This window comes from Sclerotinia sclerotiorum, genomic scaffold, assembly GCF_000146945.2.
Source record: "Sclerotinia sclerotiorum 1980 UF-70 scaffold_4 genomic scaffold, whole genome shotgun sequence".
NCBI lineage: Eukaryota > Fungi > Ascomycota > Leotiomycetes > Helotiales > Sclerotiniaceae > Sclerotinia > Sclerotinia sclerotiorum.
In genome coordinates this window covers 413,261-439,557 of record NW_001820832.1, presented here as the reverse complement: position 1 = coordinate 439,557, position 26,297 = coordinate 413,261, and the positions used below count along the sequence as shown (strand labels likewise).

Genomic DNA, 26,297 nt, shown 5'->3' with positions numbered 1-26,297 from the left:
ATTATAGGTATTGTGATGAAGATAAGTAGGATTTGGAGGTTTCGGAGTCAATCCAGCCTTGTGAACTTGGATCTTGCACATGTGTGATTGCGGGGCGCTACGCTTAAGCTTAGATCGATTAGTCATCCAAACTTAATTATGCATGCATACCTATACAGTAGCACATACAACCGATTTGCCCCTCATTCACGAAATCCATTTATGATATATCAATCTCCTGACTCTCATTTGTTGTAATTGAATACATTTGATTTATATCACAGAAAAGTCTTTCTAAAATGCCTCCAAAACCACGACTTAACGTTCAAAACTTTCCACGTCCACCGCTCCTTGAGAAAACACCTCGCCACCTGATAGTAAAATATCGAGGCCAAACCATCGCCGAAACAAATAACGCATATTGGGTTTTAGAAACATATCATTCACCCAGTTAATATCCCTTTCTATACAACACTTCTTCAAGATCCTTCTCCTCTGTCAACATATAACCTAACATAACCACAGCATACTACCTTCCCGCCACATCCCTATCCCCAAATTTCAACTTGACCCCAACTACCAAGTCCACCTTTTGTGAATACAAAGGCTGGGCCACATATTACTCGATTTCATTACCACCTCCATTTTCCCCTCTTCCTGTACCTTGTTCCCTTTCGGATCAAGCTGCTGCACCCGAATCGAGGGAACATGTAATATCCAACAGAATATGGTCTTATGAATCTCCTACCCCTCAATATGAGGGGTTGAAAGGTTATTTGAGTTTTTATGCTGGGCCATGGGATTGTTTTGTGGATGGAGAGAAAGTTATTCCGCAACCGGGGGATTTTTATGGTGGGTGGACCACGAGTGAGTTGGATGGGATTATTAAGGGGAGTGCGGAGACGAGGTGGATGTGAGATATTGATGTGGTAGTGTGTTGTAAGTTGATAGATATTGTTGCTAGGGTACTCACTTAAAGTTATGAGTATTTGTGATATAATGAACTCTATCTAGAGTGGAAGGATTTCAAAGTGTAGAGCAAAGATGACCACGAGAAATTTGCTCCTGCTGAGTTCAACCCGCTCGAAGTGGGAGGCAAACTCAAGATCTAATGCTAGTGATGTGAAATCATGAACCTTTCAACTTTTCCTCAAATTCAAATTACCCAAACTAAAGTCAGCGGGCATAAGGTCTCTTATCCAATATAAAAACTTTACATGAACAAACAACAAACCCCCGGTGAGTTTTTCAAGTGTTTGTAATTCCCGTTAAACCTATTACTCCCCTAAAAAATCTTCTCCATAAGCTCCTGAAGACATGAACACGATACCTAGCATATCCACAAAAGCGTTCAAGCAGTAGCTATGCCCAATTCATAACACCATCACAACATTTCACAAGATTATAACAACCACATAAATACCCAAGGACAACTCCATCAGAATGAATATTTCCCCAAACCTCTCCATTAGTTTATGAATACTCAGGCGCAAGCGTAATCATCTAACAATATATTATACTCATCCACCGAGGAACATCAACATCAACATACATTTAAATTCCCCCGAGACTCATAACTACCACATTCATTACAGCAGCTGCTGTATAAAACCAAATCAAATAAAATAAAATCAAACAAATCTATCTATCTATCATAAATCAAAGTAAAATTACAGCAAAAGAGATACCTAGTGCTAAATGAGAAGTCTAGAAGATATCTACCGAAAAGTCCCTTGCAATGACGTAATACATGGGGATAGGAGTTCATATATTCAAATAGTACGACAATTACATAAAAAACTACTTACATAGGTAGTAATTAGTAATTAATACCTATCTATCCACCTACAGCTTAGATCTCTAAGCCAAAAAAAACAAAAAAAAAAATGAAAATGAAGACGCATTACACACTACTTTTACCAACGAGGTTCGTTGAGACTTAGATACTTAGCATACTTGACCATTTACTCATACTTGTGTTGGGAAAAGTAAATACTCTGTACATACTAGGTAGTAAATTAGGACTTACCTTCTTTCACATCATGATTTTAAATGAATGAGGTGACCTACGAAGTACTAGGTTAGGTATCTGTGAGAGAAGATAATAAGTTGAATAAACTATTTCTGCAACTAAGTAATAATAGCTTTCGTTGTATAGGATGAGATGAGATGAGATGTGTGATTCGAAGTGAGTGAAGTGAAGTGAACATGAAAGTAGAATGGATGAGAGAAAGTTGAAAGTAAATCAAGGCTCGGAGAGAACGAAAAGAAAGGGTAAGGTTATTGAGAAAGTGAGAAGTAGGTGTGGATTAAGCAAGAAAGAGGATAGAGAATTCATTATTTTAGTATGTAATAGAAGAAGTCGAGTGAGTATAGATTATCTATACTTTGAGTTTATTATTCGCAAGTGATATCCTAATGAAAGGAACATAATGATAAGGAAACAGTCTTTCGCATGATATAGACAGGTCGAGATGGCTGTTTCTGGATGAAAGGCATCCTACAAACCTTGGCTCGCCCGTATATCGTAGCTACTTAAGTAAAGACTGTAGAAAGGCGATGACTTTTCAGACCTTTGCGCCTATTGTTGAATGACAAGAAGGAAGTGCTAAAGGTTCGAACCCGTCATATGCATCCATCAGGAGACACACCTTCAGAAACAGGGAATTCACAACTTTCTTCATTTTCTTTCACTGTTTTGATGTTCTTCGCCTTTCAAGATCCCGATATGAAACCCTTTCGCGCGGAGTGTGAGATTCAGTTCAATGAATAGTTCCTTTGGGATGGAATCCATTTGAAATATCGACCTCATTCATAACATCAAATCCATCTTGTATATCTCACTCGCTTGGAACATCAAGCCCGCAACTAGCCTAGATCATTCCAGACGAGTCTTCTCCCGTATATTGAAAGCCGTTGCTCCAAAGCCATTGAAGACTGTTTTGACCCGTCCACTCGCATTATCGTCAATGTTAGCAAGCGCCACCGAGTCCAAAACGTCAAAACGATTCATTGAAGCGGCAATAGTTCGTCGATCCATTAAAAGATGTGGATAACCAGTTTCGATGGTTTGAGTTATAGCATTTCGTCATTTCCTATAGCATGAATTTCTTTGCCGCAGTTTACTACCTCCTTGCAATGCTCCTACCAAGTTCCAACAGAAAACTTTTGATCGTGGTTTCAGACTTCCCGGGCTTTCCTTGTTATGTTGTGTGTGTTATGTTATGCATACGATACCTTGACGTTACCGGTGTATATTTTGGACGTATAACTTGAACGGCTGTGATGTTTCCAAAATCATAAAGACGGCATATCTTCGAATTGAAGTATTGCCCCATAGATGGTATTCTCAAGCCCATAGCGAAGACCATTTCATTATCAACAAAGAACGTTCAAAAATAGTCTACCGAAATTAGGGTCTCTTCGGCGCACGGTCATGTATTGAATAGAGTTGTCTCCACCGACTATGTTCTTTTTTCTCGTGTCTGATGTCGTCCCATAATTTAGATGGAGGCGGCGGACGGGGACATGTCTGTGAGTCTGGGGCCTGGGCAGTGGACACCCAAATCTTATTTTGCTCTGATCTCCGCTAACCTTATTGAGACCCCTCACGTACCTTCTAAGTTCTACCTTTGCTCTTTTAGATATCCGAATAATCTGTCTATCAGATTCAGTGAAATATGTACGGACTGGTCTTTGGGCAGGTCGCAGAGAATGTAATATCGTTGATATCTCGGTAAAAGGTATGAACCAATAGAGCGATGGAGAATTAGAAGATATGTTGCTTAGACCTTCATATCATTGAATCATTCATTGCTTTCAGCACACAATGACCGTAAATTTCCATGCCGCCCAAAAACAACCATGATTCCAGATCATGTATTGAATTGTGACACGATTCTTTTGACGATGATGCATAAACAACAACCTTCGTATCGAATAATTTTCCGTTTTGGTGGCGTTCTAAGCTTGTTTCATCCGAAAGTGTTTCCTCTTACAGCCTATCGGTATTCTTTTTTTACCAAGGAATTCCCGCCCACCAACGTTTCATATGGTGGTATTTGTCTGATAGGACATGAAGGCATTGTGGGACGGGACTGATTGAGTGTTGAATGTCACAACTGCCATACAAATTGACATGGGCTCACTCTGAGCAATTTTTAGGTTCATTAACTTTATATTCGGTTCGATATTATCATATATTGGTACATGTGACCTTATTTATTATCGGGGATGCGAACCATTTCGGCCTTCATGTTGAGTTAGAGTTGGAGTCTCGTCACCAAGTTGTCCATAAATTACTCCTACAAAATCCTGATGAGAATCTTACTCCGAAGAAATCGAATGATCCGGGTATGTGCTCCTGAATTATTCCTGCATTAGTTTACCTGATCGGAAATGCATTTCCTTTTTCAATCCCAGATTTCTCATCTGTGCCAAAAATCAATTTCTCTTTCAGTGATGAAAGCCGTCAATGATCTACCGTGGAAATAAAAATCATCCGATATAAATGAACTTTATGGTTTCTCTTCCCTAGAGGGAAGAAATTCATTTGGAATTTTAACTCAATTCAGCTATCATTTTTAAGAATAAGCTCGAAAAGATAGTTATATGGCCCCGGTGATCATGGGTAGCGATTCCAGTAACCAATTAAGTCGATATGCTTTGAACAGGGCTCCCGGCCCTCAAAGTATCCATCAATTTACCACATCCTTTTTCAACGTCAGTCCGTGATATTACCTGGGGTCCTTAATTCCTAAATGGTTCTTTTTCCCCAAAAGAGAAAACCTCGAATGATTTCAGAGTGAGTCCGTGGCACGGAGATATGTATATCGTTGGAATAAGCGATCCTCCTACCCTGAAGATTTATGTATTGTAACCTCATAACATAGTGTATTAATAACTATTAAGTTAAACAACGAATGGGAAAGGGCAGGATCAATGTTGCATTTGTCCCCCCAAAGTTCCATCGTTCATAAGGAGTAGACAGGCACGAATCCTAAAAAATATTACGAATAGTTATGTCACTCAATGTGACCCGAGCCCCTTTGCATAGTACTCCGTATAAGCAAATCTTAATGAGGCGTAATGGTATTTGAATGAAATGATGGGAATCCTTTCTCGGATCCTCAATCGATTATCTAAACATTGTCCTCTCATATCCACCAAACGGGGATTTTAGTATTTAGTCGTTTCAAAATATTCTTACTTACTTTTTATATTTTGAGCTTTGAGGGTTTTGGATTGGTTGAAAGGTTTGGATGATAAATGATAATCACGGCTCCATATTATATCTCTGTCGGAGAGGCTGTGCAAAAATCGTGAAACACTGATCCTCTTCTACTTTTACCCCATGAACACCCCCAAAATGTTCTAAATGGCGCTCTCATCCTTGATTTTACTCCGATCACTCCGATCACAGTCGCAATTTATCCAATCATCATGTCATTTGAGATTAACAACCGCTGTGATTGTAAGCATCTATTTGTGGGTTCATCTAGTTGATCTACCACCTCGTGTCTGGATTCTACCTGCGGAGAGAGTACTATCTCCAATTAAATCAATCAAGAATCGCTTTCGTATACCATGCATAAGAATAAAAATCTCCGAAAAAGCCATGAAGATGCTCTGCATAACTTCTAAATTGTACAGTACCCAATCATTCCTTCCTTTGCCGCTCGGCTGAGCGTTAACCTGTATTCAACCAGGCACGTCTCTTTTTTTGCGTTACAACTCCGCAAGTATTCACATGGCTATGGAGAAATGAGCGCTTGGAGGCACAGAATGTTGAACAATCCAAAAATCCAGATGTCTAACTTCTAGATCTACCCAAAGCAAGGTGAGATGAATCATGGGTTAGATACTTAAAAAGATACGTTTGTTTGTCCGAAGTTTTACATCTGATTGCAATGTAAGCAATAAGCATTGATTCTTACGGGTTCTGGGCATCATCATGATGCACGACTAATACAAGGAACAAATAAATCCGTCTTTGATAAATTACCCCTGACTGGGACGGTGTACCTGCAGTAGTTCGCATGGTCAAGTTTCACCTGTTCTTTTCGGCACCTGCACCCCTCGATTTAACAAGCATTGCCTTTTTCCAAAAGACCTTCTTGGCACATCTCAGCCAACTGCGTTTCTTTGAGGTGTGGGATCACAGACTCCACATCGAGAGAAAAAGGATAAAAAGGCGCGCGCATGCATGGGTCTGAAAGGATATAGCCTTGCTCAGTATTAGCTTCTTCAAAGATTCTCCTCGTCTATAGAATCCTTGACGTTTGTTCGACAAGGTTCACATCTAGTTTCCAAGTGGCTCAACACGGAAAGATCCAAAGAAAGGGATCAAGGCTGTGCGGGAGTGGTCATGGCCCAACCGTTTCTTAAGATATAACAGATCCTGAGAATCCTTATGTTAGGTTTCTACTCCATTCATTACAACCTCTTCATTTGCTCTTTCTTATAATTATATCGCCCTGTGGGAGTTAAAGTCATTCACTTCTTTACTCACCATCTCTTTTCAAAAGATTCATTCATTATTTTTCTATTTTTTTCATTTCATACCAACACTCGTTGATCAACTTGCTTTATAATAATGAAGTTTCAAACTCTATCGGGCCTTGCGGCTTTGGCCACCGGCTTCCAGCTTGCTGCTGCCACCGGATGGTCAGATAAGTCTAGCTTTTCTTGCCCTTCAAACACCAACAATGAGTGCTCTTCAACTCAAAAGAGTGGATGGGATTTCGGCGACCTTACATCTGGAAGCTTCAGCTTCTATGATGATTTCTCCTTCAGTGGATTCACATGCTCAAACTCTTTCGGCAAACGTGATAACCCCAAGTTCCCAAGAACCTCAAGAGGAAAATGCATTTCTGGTACAGCTTCCTCAAACCATGGATCCTGCCCTCAATTCTCCTGTGGTGGCTCCTCCAAATCCGGTGGATCATCAAGCTCTGGATACTCCGGCAGTATTTCCGCCTTCTCCATCTCTACAGTTCACGTTACTACTGAGTTCGACTGTGATTTGGAATTCCACTATGGTATGGGCGATGGATCTACTTGCAAACAGGTCTCTCCTTGCTCAAGTCGAGGTTCCATCATCTCCAACACTCAATGTGGTGGTGCTAAGAACGTCACCGTTGTCTACTCTTCTGCAAGTCAAACCCACACTGCCGCTACAGGAAAAGCATCTTGCAGTGTTGGTATTAGCTCGGTAGGATTCGACTGCAGTTCGGCATCTACTACTCAACACCCATCTACCACCTACGTCAAGACCACTTCTGTCAAGACCACTTCCAGCGAATCCTCCAAGCACACTTCTTTTGAATCTTCATCCAAGACTACTTTGGTTGCCTCTTCCGCCAAAATCACTCCAGTTAAGAGCATTGCTTCCCCAACAGGTACTTCATACACACTTGTCGGAACTGGTTCAACCAAATCTTCCATTATCGGAACCGGAGTCAAGCCAAGCTCAAGTGTCGAGACTAGCATCCAGACTACAATCAAGCCAAGCTCCAGTGCTGCCACCAGCATCATTGGTACCTCTGTTCATTCTTCCCCAGCCGGTTCTGCCTCAGGAAACTCTTCTGTTATTCAATTGACCACTTCTACCATTTACGCTACCTCTGTTTCTACCATCATTTCCTGCGCTGCTTCTATTACCGACTGTCCAGCTAGATCGACTGCTTTGACTACTGTCATGTAAGTTTAATATATTTGCCATATTTGGAGTTTTTACTAATGAGTTTTATAGTATCCCAGTTTCTACTACCATTTGCCCAGTCACTGCCACGGAAATTCCAGGTTCATCTGCTCCAGCTTCATCTGTTCCAGGTCCAAGTGCTCCAGGTTCATCTGCTCCGGCCTCATCGGCTCCAGCTTCTAGCGCTCCAGGTTCATCTGCTCCGGCCTCATCGGCTCCAGCTTCTAGCGCTCCAGGTTCATCTGCTCCGGCCTCATCGGCTCCAGCTTCTAGCGCTCCAGGTTCATCTGCTCCAGCCTCAAGCGCCCCGGGATCATCTGCCAGCTCCATCATCGGTACATCAGTTACTGCTCCACATTCATCTGCCCCAGCTTCAAGTGCTCCAGGTTCATCTGCCTCAGCTTCAAGCGCTCCAGGTTCATCCGCCCCAGGTTCGTCCGCTCCAGCTTCAAGTGCTCCTGGATCATCTGCCAGCTCCATTATTGGTACTTCAGTTACTGCTCCACATTCATCTGGTTCCGCCGCTCCTTCTGCTCCATGTGTATCTTCAGGTGCTCTTCTTTCTGGCCAAACTGCTTGCCCAGTCTCCTCCGGATCTAGTCCATCTTCCTCGAAGGTCTCTTCTATCATCGGTACATCCGTCGGAAGTGCCCCAATTTCATCCCATGCCACTACCAGCATAACTAGCCTCGCTACAACTGCTTACACTACCGTCGTTATTCACGAATCAACCACTATTTGCCCAGTTACCTTGACTCATACTACTGGAGGTGTAACAAGCTTTGAGACTACTTCAACGACTTCTACTGTCCGTTCTTCGTCTACGGTTGTTACTTCAAGTGTTATTACCAGTATCATTGTCCCAACTAGTGCTCCAGCCTCAAGCGCTCCAGGTTCAATTGTTCCCGCTTCCAGCGCTCCAGGCTCAAGTGCCCCAGCTTCGAGTGCCCCAGGCTCAAGCGCTCCAGGTTCAATTGTTCCCGCTTCCAGCGCTCCAGGCTCAAGTGCCCCAGCTTCGAGTGCTCCAGCCTCAAGCGCCCCAGGTATCACATCTATTCCAGCTGCTACTGCCAGCGGCGCTGCTTCTTCATCAGCTCAGGGTATCACTTCCATCCCAATTCCAACTGCCACTAGCGTTCAAACTACTGCCATCACCACAGTTGTTATCCAAACATCTACTACTGTCTGCCCAGTCACTTTGACCCACACTACCGGAGGTGTCACCAGCTTTGAGACCACCTCAAGTCTCTCAACTGTTTACTCTTCCTCTACTATCGTTTCCTCAACCGTCATCACTGTCACTGCTCCAGCCAGCTCAGTTCAAGGTCTTACTACCACATCTAGTGCAGTCACCCCAACCGAAACTGCTCCATGTCCAGATGTCTTACCTCAATGCTTGAACACCTGGATGTACTTGGTTGGTTGCGAGTCCAACACTGATTCAAACTGCTACTGCCCAGACTCTTCATTCATTTCCAACGTCTTTGGATGTGTTTCCGCATATGGTGTTTCCGCATCCGACATTGATGCCGCTCAGAAATACCTCCAAGGTATTTGTGCTGCTCACGTCTCTACCAACCCAGCTATCGTTACCGCTGCTTCAACTGTCTACGTTCCAGCTCCTTCAAGCGGTGCTGCTGCTACTACATCCGCTCAAGGTGTTGCTTCCACCCCAGTTACGACCGTCACTCTCAGCACTACTTTGATCGTTCCATGCACTGAGTCCACTGGTTCACTCTCTGGATCCGTCATCCCATCCTCATCAACCACTACCGTCATCGCCACCGCAATTACAGTCCCACAAGTTGTTTTCTCTACTGCCCCAGCTGTTGGATCCGCAACCCCTAGCGTAGCCCTTATCCCGGGTACCACTGCTGCTTCCCAAGCTGCTGGTTACTCGACCTCATTCCCATCCAGCACTAGCCAAACCGTATCTGGTGTCGCAGGAGCAACCAACGTTCCACCTGCCGCCAGCGCCCAGCCAATTACATTCAACGGTAGCGCAATCAAGACCACCAGTGGATTCGGTGGACTCTTTGCCGCAGCTCTCTTTGCCATCTTCGCTCTTTAAGCGATTGATCCGATCCCATCCATCTATCTCATTCTATTTTATACAAAAAAAAACATATTCATACCTATGGCCAGGTATGCATACATAACATCAAAGTCCGGGAGGCGTTCAATTCGATACCACATTTTCTTTTTTTATACATACCTGATTCTTTTCCCGCCGGAGGGAGGGAGGGAAATTATTAATCAGCTTTGTTCCATCTTTATGGACGTTACGCCTGTCTGGCATGGTACACATGAGGGTTGGGTTGGGTTTGGGTAGGAGGGAAAGAGGGAAGAGGGAAGAGTGATCTAATTATGATCGATCATGAATGAGTATTGTAATGGGTGAGGATTTTGAGGAAAAGAAAGATCGTATGAAAATTTGTAGTGTATGTGTAATGTTACACTGTAATTATAGAGTTGTTTTTTAACCTTTGAAGGAAATGTTAAAGAGTTATTGTTTAAATTATTTTTTGTGCTTGTGATTGTGATTATGTTTGTGTTTGCTGTGACTATTTGACCAGGTGAATCTTTTTTCTTAGGGTTTGTTACTGTGTATATTATAAGATTAAAAGATTGCTGTGAATTTACTCACTAATCTATCTAATTAGGTAATTATATAAAACGAGTTTAGATTTCAAGAATTTTAAAATATATTCAAAATTTGGAAAATAATTATTTTTATTTAAAGATTTTTGTAATCAATAATACGATTGTCTGGTTGATACACGTGATCTCCTTGTTGAGATAAAACCAACTTGAGCTTCTTCGTTTACTGAGAAAAATAGAATAGATAGATTGTATTGGGTTTCTTGAGACCAGAAAGAGCATCAGATTGAATTGATTGATTCTCTAGCTAAGCAGTTAAGCTGCGAGTATATATTCAAAAATGAAGGAATAAGGTTAGGTATTCAGCCTTCGGAATTAAAGTGCTTTGAAATCAAAATATTGAAAGCAAACAAACAGTATACCAAAAAGGAAAGAATGAATTAAAAGTTGAGTTTTGTTTGCTCCTTATATGCATCATGCAATATATATGCATATGCTGCCAAGATCCCAGGAGGTCAACAGATTGGTATCTATGTATTAACATGTGAGATATATATGCAGTTAGATCTAGATTTAGGTTTGAGAGAATGAAAAAGTTTGTATTCGGTGAGTTTGATGGGATGTTTATGGAGTTGGAGTTCTAATTTTGATTTTTATGCCAATAATATTCCAAGTACTTCAATTAAAACGCAAATTCTTTTAATATATCTTTTCTAATTAAGTTCAAGTATAATAGTATGATGGAAATACCAAGGCTCTGACATGTATATTATTTCCCCTTAACTTATAGTCCAAACGATAGTGAAGGTGATGGCTGGCGGTCAATCATAATTGAAAGCATATAAATATCTTTCGATTGGAAATTGAAACTCAGGAATAATGTATGGGACGGTTATATATCTTGTAAAGAAGAATCAATATGTACTTTGCAAATGACATAATGTTCGGGAAGTACAAGATCTAAACACATGGCCTTCTGACGTAGATTATTTTTATCCTCTGCATCTACTTTCATCACAGCATAAGGCTTGTGCCACCCTTCACATTCTTGAACAGAGAAGATATAGACTTCCAATAGTTACGAAGAGTGTAATCTATTTGAAAGGTAAGTTCTGTATTATATTAGTCTTCAAGAAATACAATGCCTGCCAAAATCTCCAACGGACATTCCCAATATCTCATAGAAAACATGTTATGTGAACTCTAGCATGATATCTAATCTCAACATACATACACAAACCTACCTACCTACAGAACTCAAACAGAGGTGACACAAAAAATATCAGTGCAACATCATGAAAAACTCCCAAGACTGCAGTTCATCCTGAAATGATCCAAGACCATGGTCCTACACACCATGATCCTACACACCATGATCCTACACACCATGATCCATAACACGAACCTTCTTGCAGAGCTCACGATACACGAAAACCGCCACAATATTCTCTCTATAAAAACTCACATAGCTGCAAGTCCGTGATGTTTGCTTTGGGTGTCAGCTTCAGCCTTGTAGTAGAAGGGCGAGTATCTTGTTTATGATATTTCGTATGCTCTTTCCTCAATCATCTTCATACTTTTTTCTTCATGGAGCGGAAGTAAAGGTCTTTCATGCTATGAAGCTTGGTGAACTTTCTGCTTGAGGTTCTTCATGCTGCGAGATATATCCTCTTCAAGCACAGTGTCTCTTTAAGATCAAAGCCAAAGATACTAATCTTTTTAACTGAAGGACAGCAGTCATCCAGCCCAAGGTAATATGTGAAATCGTTCATCCTATTTAGTCTGGAACTTTCTTATGCTAAAAAGCTATAGGGACTCATTATCTAAGTCCCAACGACGCGATGAACAATGAAATGCTTCCAATATTCTAGAGCGAGACGATATATTCTAGAACATCCCTTACCGACCTTATCATTTTCATTATCGTCACCACAAGACTCCTTCCTAAACATACATCGCACAATCATTCTCGAGAACCAGAGGAAGATCTCTTGTTATGTCTGACGCTGTCTCATGAGAGCACAGAGAGCATCGATACATCCCATATTAATCTCATACGGACATAAAAGGTTCTGGAGCGATACATGATTATCTCTAGCCATACATATAGATATCGAAAGATCAACCTTTGAGGAAACGAAACAGAATACCTAGCTGGACCCACCTATAAGAGATCATCTGAACAATATAAAAAGAAAGGTGCCCTCAGGTGTCTGTAGTAATTTCGCGCCAAGGAGAGAACCAGAAGGTTCCCTTGGATAGGAAACTGCGTTTGGACTCTGGAGCTTTTCCCATAGAGCAGTTTTCACATTCCCGACCTTTAGGTCCTATTGGTAGACCTTGAATTCTACCAGCATAATCAATATATGCATAAATATCTAAAGAAAGTTCTTGATAATAGGTACTTGAATACAACTATCAATAAATAATACCGAAGTTTGGGTGATGTACAAGGATTTCTTAGTACATTTATTTGAACGAGTGAGGCCAGAGGTTGGAGATCCTGGGATCAACATCAATGGTAGCTGTTGGTACGAGAAGGATACGGAAGACGTAGCACCCACGGATTACGTAGGTCCTGTATGTCTAATTGTATTCTGTCTAAAGAGCTAGCTACATATTGAAAGTAGTAAGTCTTATATAGACTTACTAAAAGAGCTAGTCTCTTTCGCGTTCGCTTAGTTCTTTATTACAGTAGTAATTGAATTGAAGTCATTCACTTCGTTCACACAGTAGCCCTATCAATTGAAGGATGAGCCATTAATTTCCGAAGACAAGCTTAAGCCTTACTATATTTCTCATTGGGAACCAGAGTGCGAATTCCCACTGGGAAGAAATTTGATCCCTGAATCAAGAGAAACCTACCAAAATGGAAGTGGGATCTTGTACTTGATCTTGGGGTAGTTATATACAAATATCTCCCTGCCAATATCCTTTGGAATGGAAAACTAGATTTGGGAGAAGTTTTTCTCCTCAATTTTAATTAAGTGGAATGTGTCAAAATTTAGATTGTACTTAATTACTTGGTGGTCCTAGACAGATTGGGAGGAAGTCTGTTCTCTAATCTTGATCAAAGGAAATCTACTGAAATTTAAGAACTTTAAGTATTTCATTCCGGAAGAACTTTGTACTCGGACACTCCTTTCAAATAGGTTTAGCATATACCTTGAGAAAAAGCTTTATATCAACTTTGTCTGTATCTTTCCATGTACTGATCTTGGAGTAATAATAGATAGACGTCTCTCTTCCAGGATACTTTCGGATAAAAGAGTTATTTTTGGCATTCATACTAGTGTTATCTCTTCTTTTGCAAGCATTAATACAGTTGGAGTTTTGATGCGACTTAGGGATACCATAAGAGGATCTGAGAAGCAAACGCAGTGAGATTATCATACAATAATGCTTCAGCTATCAAGAAAGACATTGTAGATCTGAATGCCATGGAGTCTTGCCTCAGATCTGAGTAATGATCAGGCAGGACTGAAATCTCTAATTGGCTATATAAATATGATGCCAGGTGCGACAAGCTAGCATTGTTTGCTTGAGCATTGATATCGAAGCCCACCGCACTTCTCAGCCTCCTTTATCAACCTCAATGATATTTGGTTGAAGAACGAAGATTGGATGGGTTGCATAGTATAGCTGAAGGCTGGGATTATTATGTTGGTGTAATGAGGTTTTTTCTATTTGAGATCTTAGCTCATTATTGCTGAGATAGATAGGCGAAATTGCTGTTAGCAGGTGCGCGATTTATTCCAAAGCACGCAAGTCTAAAGCTAGATTTAGGGACAAGTAAACTTCAATTAGTGAAGATGTTCTTTCTCGTCGCATGGTCGATGACATACTGTCGACCTAATTATTTCAACGTGACTTAGGAGACGATGCTGTAAGTCTCACAGTGCTAGCACTATGAGTTTCGCCGGCTTGAAACTCTCTGGTCTAGAGATTGAAGCTCAATACAGGCTCAGGCGTCACTTTCAGCGAGAACGTCTCAGGGTTTTACTCAAGGCCCATTAGAAGTTTTATTCAAGAAGAACAAAACTCAGTCAACATCACATAAGTTAGGCTCGTATAAATATTGTCTTCAGCATGCTTCAGCATGCGATTTAGGAACACTCCCAGAGCAGATATGCGTCCGTCAAACCAAAATCATATCAGACTTTATCCAGTCACACAACCCAAATTCTGTTTACATTGCACGAAGTGTACTAAGACTTGTCAATCTCAAAGAAGGCCTTTTGTTTCACTTTGTTACAGGTTATTGAAGACACTGGCCTTTCAATTTCTATGCTGCACGTATCCACAGTAGTCTCAGTGATTTAATGGCCTCTGGAATACTCCAGTAACAAATGGCTATGCTCATGCCTATCGGTACACGACAAGAGGAAAGAGTCTCATGTCGTGGTGAAACTTAGCTGTTAGGTATTGGAGCCTTGCCTTGATCCGTAAATCATTAATTGGCGTGCCAATTAGGTGTATTGCTATCACTTGCTTTCTTGGGTCGGGGCTGTTGCACGTTAAGGCAAATTGTAGGCGTCTGGGGACCCTTATCAGCTTCTTATTCCAGAATTATGTTTGAGTCATTGAAGTCATCCTCCTAGAAGAAACAGGGGCCGTCCCGACCAAAGCCATTTGCCTGACTTTTTCCCTCGCCATTTTTCTGATTGAAATTCCTCCAAAACATTCACCGACGTCCTTTTCTATCGGGAAGACACTTTGTTGTACATATCCTGCAGCACATCACGGGTGATATTGTGTGACTTGTCTGGGATATTTAATCCTGGCTGTGCCAATAGTATCAATAAATATAACAATTCCTTCGCCTGATTTTACCCCCGCTTTTTTAACATGAAACTGTTGGTCTCGAGGCATGGCAGCTTGCACATGCAATTATATGTATGTGGAAAGGTCGCACAGATTTTCCTATCATTGCACAACATTTTTGTTTATGTTGAGGTAAAATGATTCGGGGCGAATACTGGCAACCAATTGGACCCTTTACCAAATTAGGGCTGCGAATCACACCTCAGCCGAACCGAATCTTAACCTACCATTCAATCGGCCATCGAGCCATGTATTTTCGCAGCTTATACAATCAAAATGTATGGTTTTTATGGAGAATGGTCGTCAAATTGTGGTAATAGCTTCCTGGTAGGTTGCTACAATTTTTTTAACAGCTCATCGCCTATTAGCACTTTGATAAGGCTCGTGTTTCCGAAAACCGGCAAGGATTTAAGTGAACCAATATAGGCATCGTTACTTCCGTTGATTTAAGCGGACGGCCTATGCAGATTTTAGGCATAATGCCCAAAGAAACATTGAAAGCGGATCTAGAATTGGTTGCCTCACCGCAAGCTGCTTCTTATATTGGTTCTGTGCCGGTTGAGTTACATCGGAGACGCTTCGTGTTTAGCATTAGTATTCATCCTTAGATGTGGCAAGCTATTTCAAGCTGCCAGGGCTCCAAACATGCATGGCTGTCTAAGGTGCTTTTGGCCGTAGACTGTAATCATAATGATCATGTGCATGTCATGTGCTCGTGACGCGGAAGACATTGAGGACACCTCTCGGCAATCAAAAATCGTAGGTTACTCAAATCGTGCTTCAGTTGCTGATCAAGATATTCTTTGAATAACATTAGAATTCTGAGATGCTTCGTTTTAGAAACCTACGTTATGCCTTGTTATTTTTACCTAGCGATTTGTTAATCTTGAGGAGGTAATGATATGCTGCTCGAGGCTTTAACTCACCGAAGGCAAGTACCATTACAGGCGGCTCATATCACAAAACAGCATAGCCTGTGAGCGCGCTGGTGGAGAATAGCATAGCATAGTTATTATACGTGTAGATTCATAAAAATTCTCTCCAAATGAGCTTCTGAGGCGATATCAATTGCATGATTAAAGCTGTACATGCAGACGCAGCATTGAGAATGATTGGTCTGAATAGCAACACGGACTAGCGGTAAGAGGGCTGCGCGGTGATGACATTATGAAGACTGCGAGTAGCGATGATGGCTAGAGCAAGAAAGCTTGCAAAGCATGTATTGAGACTGTGTTGGCAGACTTATGCCCGCTCTCATTGATTTCAGCCCAATGTGGGCCATATGAGGTGTCGCGAGGCAAATTTGCCAATCATTTGACACTGAAAGAAAGGAAGGCAATCAGCCTTCCGATGAGACTTTGGACTAATCAACAAACCCAAGAACGTCAATGTAGAAGATTTCTTGATTGATGCGCCTTAAAAAACACACTTGGAGAGAGGAAGTGGTCAGTATAGGGCCACCTCAAAGAGAAGGGATTGTGGGTGTGAAGAAAATGTCCAATATCCTGATATTGGAGAAACCTTCAATACCGCAGCTTTAGGCACAGAATTGCACAGAGCTTCCGAGATTTTCCATACCGTGTAAAAGGTTGTTGGTACCCAGTCCCCGCACCCGACTGGTACTGACTGTGGCTACTCAATCCCAAATTCAGCCAGCTGCTATTGTAACTTGCTTGTGTATGCGATCAAGCATTAGATACTAGAAATTTAGCAAACAGGAAACTTCCTGTAATCATAAGCTTTTCGAGTACTAGTTTACTATCCAACGAGAGGATTTCTAACGGTTAGATCGTAGATTGAACAGAGCAAGAACCTCACAGCCGCTTGGACACGAGGTAGACAACTTCGACTGTTACGACGCAGAGGGAGATAACAAGCTTGTCGTAGGAAATTTTTCGTAGCCTTGACATGTAATATACTATCATGTCGCAATTCATGCCAAAAATACATCCTACCCTTTCAGCCCGGAAACATAACTTATGAAACCCGCCATCATAGTCCACGAAGGACATTGAAAGAGCACCAAATACTGGGATTTATTAGACATGGCGCCATAGTTGTATTCTGGGAGCAAAGACAAGTAGACACTTAGATGCAAGAATAGGAAGCAGCTTGACTTTGACTTTCGAAGTGAGTACATCTCCTCTTCTTCCCCAATATCAAGTCGTTGGATAGGGCTCGGTAGCGTCGGTAGGCAGTGATGAATGAATGAGACAAAGAATACATAAAACACATGCAACCTAACATCAATCATCGACTTTGATGTGGTACAGAGATGAGACCAGCGTGTAGACGATTGAAGAATGTTTATGCTTGCCTTGGCATCTAGTCCCGTTGGCACGGCTATGAGCACGAGTCACGCATCAAGAGTCAGGAGGTCAGGTAGCACAACGATTCGTAGAAGTAGAAATGTTTAACAGCAATGCAATATAAATCTAAAGGATTGGCCCTTGCACAGAAATGGAGATGCCAGTACAAAAAATCTACTTTATTACCATAAAATGTTCGTGGATCTATCACATGATGCACCATATTTCCTCAGCCTGATCTTATCAAAGAGATATTGGTCGGGTTAATGTTAGACCGTGTCTGTAGTGGTGATGAGTGGCGAGGTTATTGTGGCTAGAAAAGATGCTCGACAAGCCACGAAACTTTCAAATTCGCATTGTGAAACTGGAGCATCACGTGATTATTTAATGTTCCAAGAAAATCGAATCATGTGTTTTTATGTATTATCTGAATTGAAAAATAACAGTTCTGTTTGAATTCAAAATTCTAGTTCAAGTTACAGTCTGCTTATTCAAAAATCGTATGATATTCAGGTGATATTTCATTAAATTATAAAAATATCTTATATAATCATGACTAATTTGGATGGGGTTGGGACAGAATTATCACAATACTACAGATGACTACGGAAGTGCAATAAAAGCCCCGCTGGGTTCATTCTCGCCAATATCACACGATCCATATATTCCGCTGCTTGGGGTCACAATCGATGACTATTGCGTCAATAATTTGAAGCCGTACGACATCTGGCTGGTCCAACGTTCTACATATTGTCCTCTTCAACCCCATATCATACAACATTTGCCGGATATAAGACTAATGCACGGCACCAGTAATGGCAATTCACGTCTTTTTCCGATGGTTATCGCGCAAGGCAAAACGGATGGGACTGCTTAAGGTCTTTTCTAGCGACAACATGTTTGTCTAGTTTCTCCCGAGCTGTGTGTCTCACCAGGGACAATGCAGTGGTTCTGTACTATAGTGCACGTTGTACACAAGGTGGCCTCTCTTGTACAAACTTTCTAATTAGCAGAGCCTAGCCATACTTCATATTTGGCCACCAGACTGACCCAGAAATTGGTGCGGTAGTATCAGAATGATGTTATGCTGGGCGCCCACCGGCCTGGGAACCGGTAGCGCCAGCGGGAAGTTGCTATGCCGTGTATATGCAAGTTAGTATCGTGGGGGTAAGTATAATTAAGGGGATACTCTATGTAAGAAAGATGTGTCTTCAACAGGATATCTAACTCTCTATAATCCATATCTTCGGCAACATGGATTGAATTCCATAGTTATTTCCAGCTATATGGGCCATGGGCAATTTCTTACCTTTTCTGTCACTTATCGCATTATTATTTAAAGTCACAAGCATGATATATCCGCAAATCTGTTTCACAAAGGCGAGACAACTTCTATTATGCTACCCAAGAAACGAAAGGCTCCCTATAGTAATGATTGGGCATCAAATTATAGCAAGGTGGACATATCATCTGCGCGAACAAGACAAATGCCGTCAATGCTATGGGACCCGGCTGACGTTGTGATGCCGTTGGCTCTTTGCTTTTTATCAATTTGGAAAGATGTACATTTGGTGTCAGTACATTGCACTCTAGTGATTTGAAGCTCTTTATCACTACCAGCAATTTATCCAATAGGCTTAAGTCTCGAAACGCGAAATTCGACCCATCACTAAGCATGTTTGACCTTCCAATGGATTCACTATTTCGAACAATCCAATACACCAGACAGATTCAAGATATCAAGGCCAGAACTGTTATTGACCAGAGAATCTCTAGCCCGAGTTGTTAGAATCACAAGGAGCAGCAAAGCCTACATCCAAAATCTCACAGCGGCTCATACGGACCAATGCATTTCGTATCTTCCGACCAGCCTCATTTCCGTATCATTTTCGTCTCACAATATCTGCTGTCTTCACCAGCGCATCCGCACAAAGCCCCAGTGTGAGATTTCGTACAGTGGGTATCTGAGAATGTGTACTCATCACACTGCTTGGATGAGTCATGTGCCGCCAAATTTCCCAACCACGTTAACCGCGATTTCTACTTTACAATTTGGGATAAGAATTATGGATTGACCGAGGAATAACACCGAGGGCAGTCTGATGTTAAGGAGACAAGCCTCCGTGTAGTCCTTGGATTCATACACCGTCCGGCGTCTACACGCAAAGCATGCTGTTGCCTACCAATGCCAATTTCATTGCAATTTCCTGCTAGCCGGAACGAGCGCCTCAACCACTGTCAGCATATCAAAGTGACCGGTTCCGCGAAGGCGAACACGCTAGATGAGCCTGAAGGAGTGGTGATGCGCTATTGATTCATCACCGAGTCTAGCAAGTTGAATCAATTGGATGAGGTACGTCGTACTGGACAGATATGATCTCCGGTAGTACCCTAAGCACGGCGATATTGGATGGCAAAATTTAGTCATACTTAATCTACTGGACCACAAGTATCCGAATGACGATGATAATGACATGCTTATCATCAGCCTTTCGGGGCCCATGGTCATCCAAGCTTCAGAGCTCGACAACAGGCATCCTGAGAACATGATTAATTGACGGGACCAACGTTCGTAAAAGAGGGTACTGCGTATTCGGTAAGCTTGGCATCTCCGCCGATGGCAATCAAGCAATCTAGATCTAGACAACTGGAGCTTGGTGTACCAGTCATCACCATGACAAGAGAAGCAAGGCAAGAGCGATGAGTATTCCAAGCTTCAAATGGCGTGGTAACTATTCTTAATCAATGAACCGTAACATTCCAGTTTGAAGGCTAACATTGGTTGTGGAAATTTGAGTTTCTCTCCGTCATGATCAGCTCCGTGCAATTCAGGGGCGTACTTACAGTGTGGCGGAACGCCACAATATTGCCGACCAAGTGGAAAACTTGATGTTTCAGGTATTTTGAATGGTGCAAAGCCGATTTGATTACAACTGCCAATGTGTCTACAGAGTATAGATGGGACTCGAAATTTTTGATGCATCCAAGAAAACTCAGCAAGATCGTTACTAATTATAATCTCACAGCCTTTTGCCACGATTCAAGCGTGTACAGCCACCACTCGGCTGTGAACCATTGTGATGCCAGCATTGGATGCATAAGCCAATCGGATTTCTTTTCAACAAACGAACTTTTCACAATAATCTCAAATTTTGTTCCCGTCAGCCAGAACATTCTCCTTATAAATGTAGAGAATTTTCCAGCGGGCATAGGCGGAACATTTAATCACACGAGCGGGAAACGAGCGGAAGCAGAAGTGAACGAAGTAAAGGAATCGTAACGCAATTCTAGTACAGTAGGAGTAGGATCACTCGCCTCTTCGCCCCTTTCGGGTTTCGCCGGCCGCTTAGATCCGAGAGAACAGGAGATTCATTTTCGTACCACTCATACCACCATCATGAGATTCTTAGAAAAAAGTCATCTTCCTGCCATAAGGCAAACGCCAGGCTTCTACTTTTGAGAGATATTGAAGAGAAAGCGAAACAAAAATAGGGGATGCTTACAAACAAAATAGCCTCCCGTGACGCTGGACCGATTCGCTTGGTCATTTGTCTAACGGATAAGAGCATGACATTAACTTCGCTCTGAAGGGTATGTGCAGAAGTCCCGTGCGCTTTATGGTTGATGTGCACAGATTTATATGCTTGACCCGCGTTTGTCGCGATGAAAAGCGCGGCAACCTGTAGGGCCCCCTTCGCCAATTTCCAAACTTTCCATTTTCCATTTTCATGAAACGAATGTTTGCACTCGCAAATGAAATTATTCTATGTTTGCGCAAGGCCGTAGCTGGAAGTTATGCATATGCCAATGCCGGGTTATTCGCATCTTTTTGTCCCCAGCCCCAATGTCGTCGTCAGACTGCTTATGAAAGCTAGATAAAACTCGTTGACTTTCGCCTTGGACTTTTATTGTGAATCATCAGTTTGTGCATCTGAAAGCGACGACTAAGCCGCGCGCGCTTCCAAGTATATTTAAGACTCAGCTGATGCCTATGAGCCTTGACGTCGCCGGGGAAAGGAGTAATTCGGTAAACAATGAGTACGTAGGATTTGAAAGCAAGGAGGATCCCTCATCACAATGAGTAAGAAAATGCAGTCATGCTGTTGACCTTAACGCAGGTTTAATATACTAGCCCCTCAACGTAACTTTTGGAATGTCCGATACCGAACTGCAGTATTTCATGTATACGGAGTACCTTGCTGGATTTATCAGCGCAGAACGAGGCATTTAAAAGCTCAATGCTATGAAGCGGTGAAATCGAAATTTGAATTAAACTTTCGATCATTGTTTGTATAGTGATCTGTGCTGCAACTTGCTCACAAAGACACCCGCTTAGATTCCGCATTAAAGGAGGATTGAAGGCAGAAAAGCAACAATCTTAAAGTTTCAAGGCTCCTTTTTTTGTAGGAAAATAAGTCACCTGGAGGCTGGAAAACGTTTTAGGATTTCAGAGTCCGCATATGTGGGTAATTTGGACACTAGGCAAGAATTCGGTAAAGACTCATTCCGATTGCGCATAGTTCTACCATCAATATGCCTAAATCTTTAAGCGCTACACTCCGTAAAGAATAGCGTTAAGAAATTAACGGTCTGTTCAACGTGTTTTTGAAGGTGCTATATGCGTGGTCTTTAATGGAGGAAATGAAATTGTTACGAATTCTTGAAACATGCACCGCCATTGAGGTGTCGTGGATCATTTTGATCCTCCCCGATTGTGATCAGTCAACTTCTACAGCCACTGGTAAGGAATGGGCTTGGTTCCCAGCGAGTTAGTTTTTTTTCGAAATTGACAGGAAATGAGGTGCGTAGGTAAGGTGGTTAGAAAGGAGAGTAGACGAGTGATCATGAATGACCGGTAGAATCAGCAGATAGCTAGAAAGCTGAGACTATAGCATTTGGCTTAGAATACAGCGCGAGAGTATTTATAAGGGCCGGCTTCATGCTGTCCTATACTCATGCTCACTTCGTAAACCAGTGAATAGATGTCGAGGGGGGTGAATGTGAATGTGAATGTCAATATGTACCTACCTAGGTAGGGAAAAGAGGTCATGATGAAGGAAATAGATGTGGAATGTGAGGCGATGGGGCTGAACCTCGAGATCTCATGTCAATTTCATGATAGGGAATTCTGAACTACACGTATATGGTTTGGAGAACACTGGCGAACGACTTAAAGGAAGGGGAATAGTTTGTCTAAGACTTATTAAGGCTGAATTAATTTCCGCATGTGGAGGTTTGAAATTTTGGGGGTGATGGAACTTGAGTTGGAAATATCTGCTTATGCTTATATGAGCTTTGTCGTAAGAAGACTGCATATCTACTGTGTCTAGATGCGGAAGGAATATTGGGTTAAATATTTGGTAGCTACAGTAATAGCAATATTGAAGTTCTGGAGTAGATAGATGAAAACCTCAACCCCTGCCTGCATAATAAAGACCAGAGCAGTGAGTTTGACAAACTTCCAAAGAAATACGCATTTACTTTGTATATGTCTATCTTTCTTGTTATATTCTTTATATATTATATACATTTTTATATACGTGTGTATGCATGTATATCCAATAATCGGCCTTATGATGTCAACTCCGTTGTTTTGGAATATAAAACCCCTGGAATCTCGGTGAGCCGATATGGATGGAGCGAGATGGAGCGAGGTCTATCCATCGAATATAATGGGTTGCAAAATGGTTCGCCATTTCCCTTGCCTCACATTTAGCCGAAGGAGCCTCAACTTACCAGTTGAAAACAATTAAATGTAACTCACAAATATATATATATAGAGGACTTCGCAGACTCTCAAAATGCAGAATCAAGAAGGTTCTACTTTTTAATGCCATTGATACATTTCAGTTGTTCACGGATTATTCATACAATCAATATTAAATTTACGTTCAATCAGCGCATAAACACACACTTGTCAGCAGAACCTTAAAATCCAGGCGCATGTACTACTTATTATCAGTCCACACTTCAACTCCAGATCCAACTCGGTATGTTAACGTTGAAAGCCTCGCCCCGAATTATCATGATTAGACATGGCGCTGACAAAAATTTAGAAATGAAGAAAACAGCGGATGTAAGCGATCTATGGATACAGCATCAGCGCCGAAATACGAAGACAACTCAGTCCTGGTCCTGTATATTCTGCCTGGAGCGCAAGATATGCCTTTCCGAAACCGACTTGTGGAACCATGCAGAAAAGGACCATCGGGATAAATTCCCAACGGACCAAGACGAACTTAAACGATTCCGCAAATATTACGAGAGTGAGAGTGCTCTGAAGAGGTTAGTCTGATCCGCTGACAATTGTATCTGTGGGGACGAAATATGCAAGGCTGTTGTTACCTTTCCAGGAAAAGTAAGGCTGACTGGAAGTACAAAGAACGACAAAAGATGATTCACAGCCCCGGAAACCTTCAAATATTGAGACTCCCGCAGCTGGCTCAACCACTCCAACTTTACACTTACAATCTAAGCGGCCGCTCAACTCTACCCAACCTAGTCGATCGCTTTCTAGCCTTCAGGCACTGAACTTAGGACCAAATGAAGGCAACACCATGGAGGACGAAGAAACCACAGCGTACAAGCCGCGCAAGAGAGCTGCTGTAGGAGATGGTATATCAGCAGGTTCAGCATCACCATTCCGCGAAGAATCAGAATCACCTCCGCCGCGAAGATCTCTAGCTCGTCCAACTTCTGGACAAATTCCTGTATCGGATACCGAGACTCGGCGACAGGCTACAAAGGGACAACTGTGGACTCCGGATCAAGACTCGCCATTTACAAGATCATCCTTCGATCCCTCCAACATCGCTTCCACACAAGCCTCAAAGTCTCGGGCTCAGATGTTCAAACCAGCTAATCGCAGACCTTTGAAAACATCTACACCTCAGACTTCCTCCCGACCAGCACTCCATGCAAATCAACAACCTCAGCAGCAACACCATACTCAGGCCAACACACCGTCTGTAATCTTACCCAACAGGACAGTCTCAGAAACTGAATCAAGATCCCAAAGTGAAGAGTACAGCATTATTCTGCAACCGGAGACGAGACCCATCTCCCAAGATCAACTCGTAGCAGAGGTCAAAGGCATATATGCTGGTCTTGTAATGGTCGAAGCCAAATGCATTGAAGTTGATAATAAGCAAGCTACACTTACACAAGGTAATCCTCCAACCCAACCGAAGCTCAACAATGAACAATGGCAAGCTCTCATCGCTTTGCACCGTACTTTACTTCACGAGCATCACGACTTCTTTTTAGCTTCCCAGCATCCATCGGCTAGCGCGCCTCTTCGTCGCTTAGCATCAAAATATGCTATGCCTGCTAGGATGTGGCGCCATGGGATTCATTCCTTCCTGGAACTTCTCAGACATCGACTTCCTGCCTCACTTGATCATATGCTTGCATTCATATACTTGGCATATTCGATGATGGCTTTGTTGTATGAGACCGTGCCCGCTTTTGAAGATACTTGGATTGAGTGCTTGGGAGATCTAGGACGATATAGGATGGCCATTGAGGATGACGATATCAGAGATAGAGAGGTCTGGACCGGTGTAGCACGTCATTGGTATTCGAAGGCTTCCGATAAAGCCCCTACAACCGGTAGGCTGTATCATCACCTTGCCATTCTAGCACGCCCAAATGCTCTTCAACAACTGTATTACTATGCAAAATCTTTATGTGTTGTAGTGCCATTTACGTCTGCACGAGAATCGATACTTACACTCTTCGACCCTGTCCTTAATGCTGAGAATGGGCAAGGTCAGTATCGATTGCCGCCTTTGGATACTGCATTTATTCGAGCTCACGGGCATTTATTTACAAACAGAACCATGGAAAGGTTTGAACCCGCGGTTCAAGAATTTCTTGCACTACTTGACAGCCATATCGGCCGAGTAACGAAGAAGTTCATGGAACAGGGCTGTCATATTGCCGTCTCCAATAACGTTGCAATGCTTGGATTTGCGTCCAAAGAAAATCCCCTTATGAAAGCTATCGCGCCTTCTTCGGAAGAAAAGGCAGCTGACGCTGATATGGATGATGCTCTGGATGAATCTTCTCCCTCCATGACGACATTCAAACATGCGCAGAACCTTAGCAATGCTGCGTTGGAGATAGTATTGCAAAGAATAGGCGATCCAAATGTCCTTCCTTTCATTCATGTCTCCCTTGTTTTCATGTTCCGTATGTCTCATTTTTCAGGCGCGATGGACCTTTTGGCACCAGCGTTCCCATGGCAATCTCTGGCTATTATGCTCAATACCTTACTTAAGTCCTGCAAGTCTCTAGGCCGCATTGAAGATAAGAAGTTCCCACTACCAGAGAAAGATGATGTCCGCCCCTTTCCAGAAGACTTTGGAATTCGCGGGTTACTATGGGCGGAAAAATACTTCCCTGAAAAATGGTTTCTTAACGAAAAGACTGATGAAGAGGAGAAATATCATGAGCTCCCGTCTATGTTCGAGCAACGAAAGGAACGCATATTATGGCTAGCTTGCCGTATTGCTGATGCCGGTCCATGGATCAACTTCGATGTTTCTAAGCCAGAATTTTCTGTTCAGAGTAGTGATGCGGACTTGGAGTTCATGGAGTCCCAGTCGGTGACCTTTGCTTCGGCGAGTACTAATGATGCTAATAGAAGTTGGCCATCCGTAAAAGCTTATCCTGATGCTGAAGAAGACATAACATCGCTTACGATGCTTGCGGCAAATACGTCCACTCACGAATGAGAGCATGGAGGAGCTCCATCACTGCAAAATACTATCACAATTCAAGTGCTCTACGATACTAAGAGAAACCGATTTAAGAATGATAAACGGAACACTATCAAATTGATGGTATGTGCCATAGTAAACTCACGGTAGCATTGTACC

At 42.3% G+C, this 26,297-nt stretch overlaps 8 protein-coding genes across 8 annotated transcripts; 7 read left to right on the top strand and 1 right to left on the bottom strand.

The window, feature by feature from the left end:
- Positions 1-278: 278 nt before the first annotated feature.
- SS1G_03269 (hypothetical protein) lies at positions 279-896 on the top strand (the record flags this gene model as incomplete). Its single annotated transcript, XM_001595130.1, has 2 exons — positions 279-429; positions 505-896. 2 exons carry the CDS (start codon positions 279-281, stop codon positions 894-896), a joined length of 543 nt encoding a protein of 180 aa, XP_001595180.1.
- A 5,678-nt stretch (positions 897-6,574) lies between these two features.
- SS1G_03268 (hypothetical protein) lies at positions 6,575-9,752 on the top strand (the record flags this gene model as incomplete). Its single annotated transcript, XM_001595129.1, has 2 exons — positions 6,575-7,680; positions 7,733-9,752. The coding sequence occupies 2 exons, from the start codon at positions 6,575-6,577 to the stop codon at positions 9,750-9,752; spliced, it is 3,126 nt and encodes a 1,041-aa protein (XP_001595179.1).
- A 2,975-nt stretch (positions 9,753-12,727) lies between these two features.
- On the top strand, positions 12,728-13,186 carry SS1G_03267 (predicted protein; the record flags this gene model as incomplete). Its single annotated transcript, XM_001595128.1, has 2 exons — positions 12,728-12,862; positions 13,019-13,186. The coding sequence occupies 2 exons, from the start codon at positions 12,728-12,730 to the stop codon at positions 13,184-13,186; spliced, it is 303 nt and encodes a 100-aa protein (XP_001595178.1).
- Positions 13,187-14,191: 1,005 nt separating this feature from the next.
- On the top strand, positions 14,192-14,547 carry SS1G_03266 (predicted protein; the record flags this gene model as incomplete). The annotated part of the gene is made up of 2 exons (XM_001595127.1): positions 14,192-14,278; positions 14,371-14,547. The coding sequence occupies 2 exons, from the start codon at positions 14,192-14,194 to the stop codon at positions 14,545-14,547; spliced, it is 264 nt and encodes an 87-aa protein (XP_001595177.1).
- Positions 14,548-15,585: 1,038 nt separating this feature from the next.
- Positions 15,586-15,714, top strand: SS1G_03265 (predicted protein; the record flags this gene model as incomplete). Its single annotated transcript, XM_001595126.1, has 1 exon — positions 15,586-15,714. One exon carries the CDS (start codon positions 15,586-15,588, stop codon positions 15,712-15,714), a length of 129 nt encoding a protein of 42 aa, XP_001595176.1.
- Positions 15,715-18,230: 2,516 nt separating this feature from the next.
- SS1G_03264 (predicted protein) lies at positions 18,231-19,360 on the top strand (the record flags this gene model as incomplete). The annotated part of the gene is made up of 4 exons (XM_001595125.1): positions 18,231-18,313; positions 18,758-18,988; positions 19,051-19,199; positions 19,335-19,360. 4 exons carry the CDS (start codon positions 18,231-18,233, stop codon positions 19,358-19,360), a joined length of 489 nt encoding a protein of 162 aa, XP_001595175.1.
- Positions 19,361-19,965: 605 nt separating this feature from the next.
- SS1G_03263 (predicted protein) lies at positions 19,966-20,625 on the bottom strand (the record flags this gene model as incomplete). Its single annotated transcript, XM_001595124.1, has 3 exons — positions 19,966-20,147; positions 20,260-20,348; positions 20,474-20,625. 3 exons carry the CDS (start codon positions 20,623-20,625, stop codon positions 19,966-19,968), a joined length of 423 nt encoding a protein of 140 aa, XP_001595174.1.
- Positions 20,626-23,045: 2,420 nt separating this feature from the next.
- On the top strand, positions 23,046-26,153 carry SS1G_03262 (hypothetical protein; the record flags this gene model as incomplete). Its single annotated transcript, XM_001595123.1, has 5 exons — positions 23,046-23,102; positions 23,378-23,405; positions 23,472-23,700; positions 23,798-25,608; positions 25,714-26,153. 5 exons carry the CDS (start codon positions 23,046-23,048, stop codon positions 26,151-26,153), a joined length of 2,565 nt encoding a protein of 854 aa, XP_001595173.1.
- Positions 26,154-26,297: the final 144 nt, after the last annotated feature.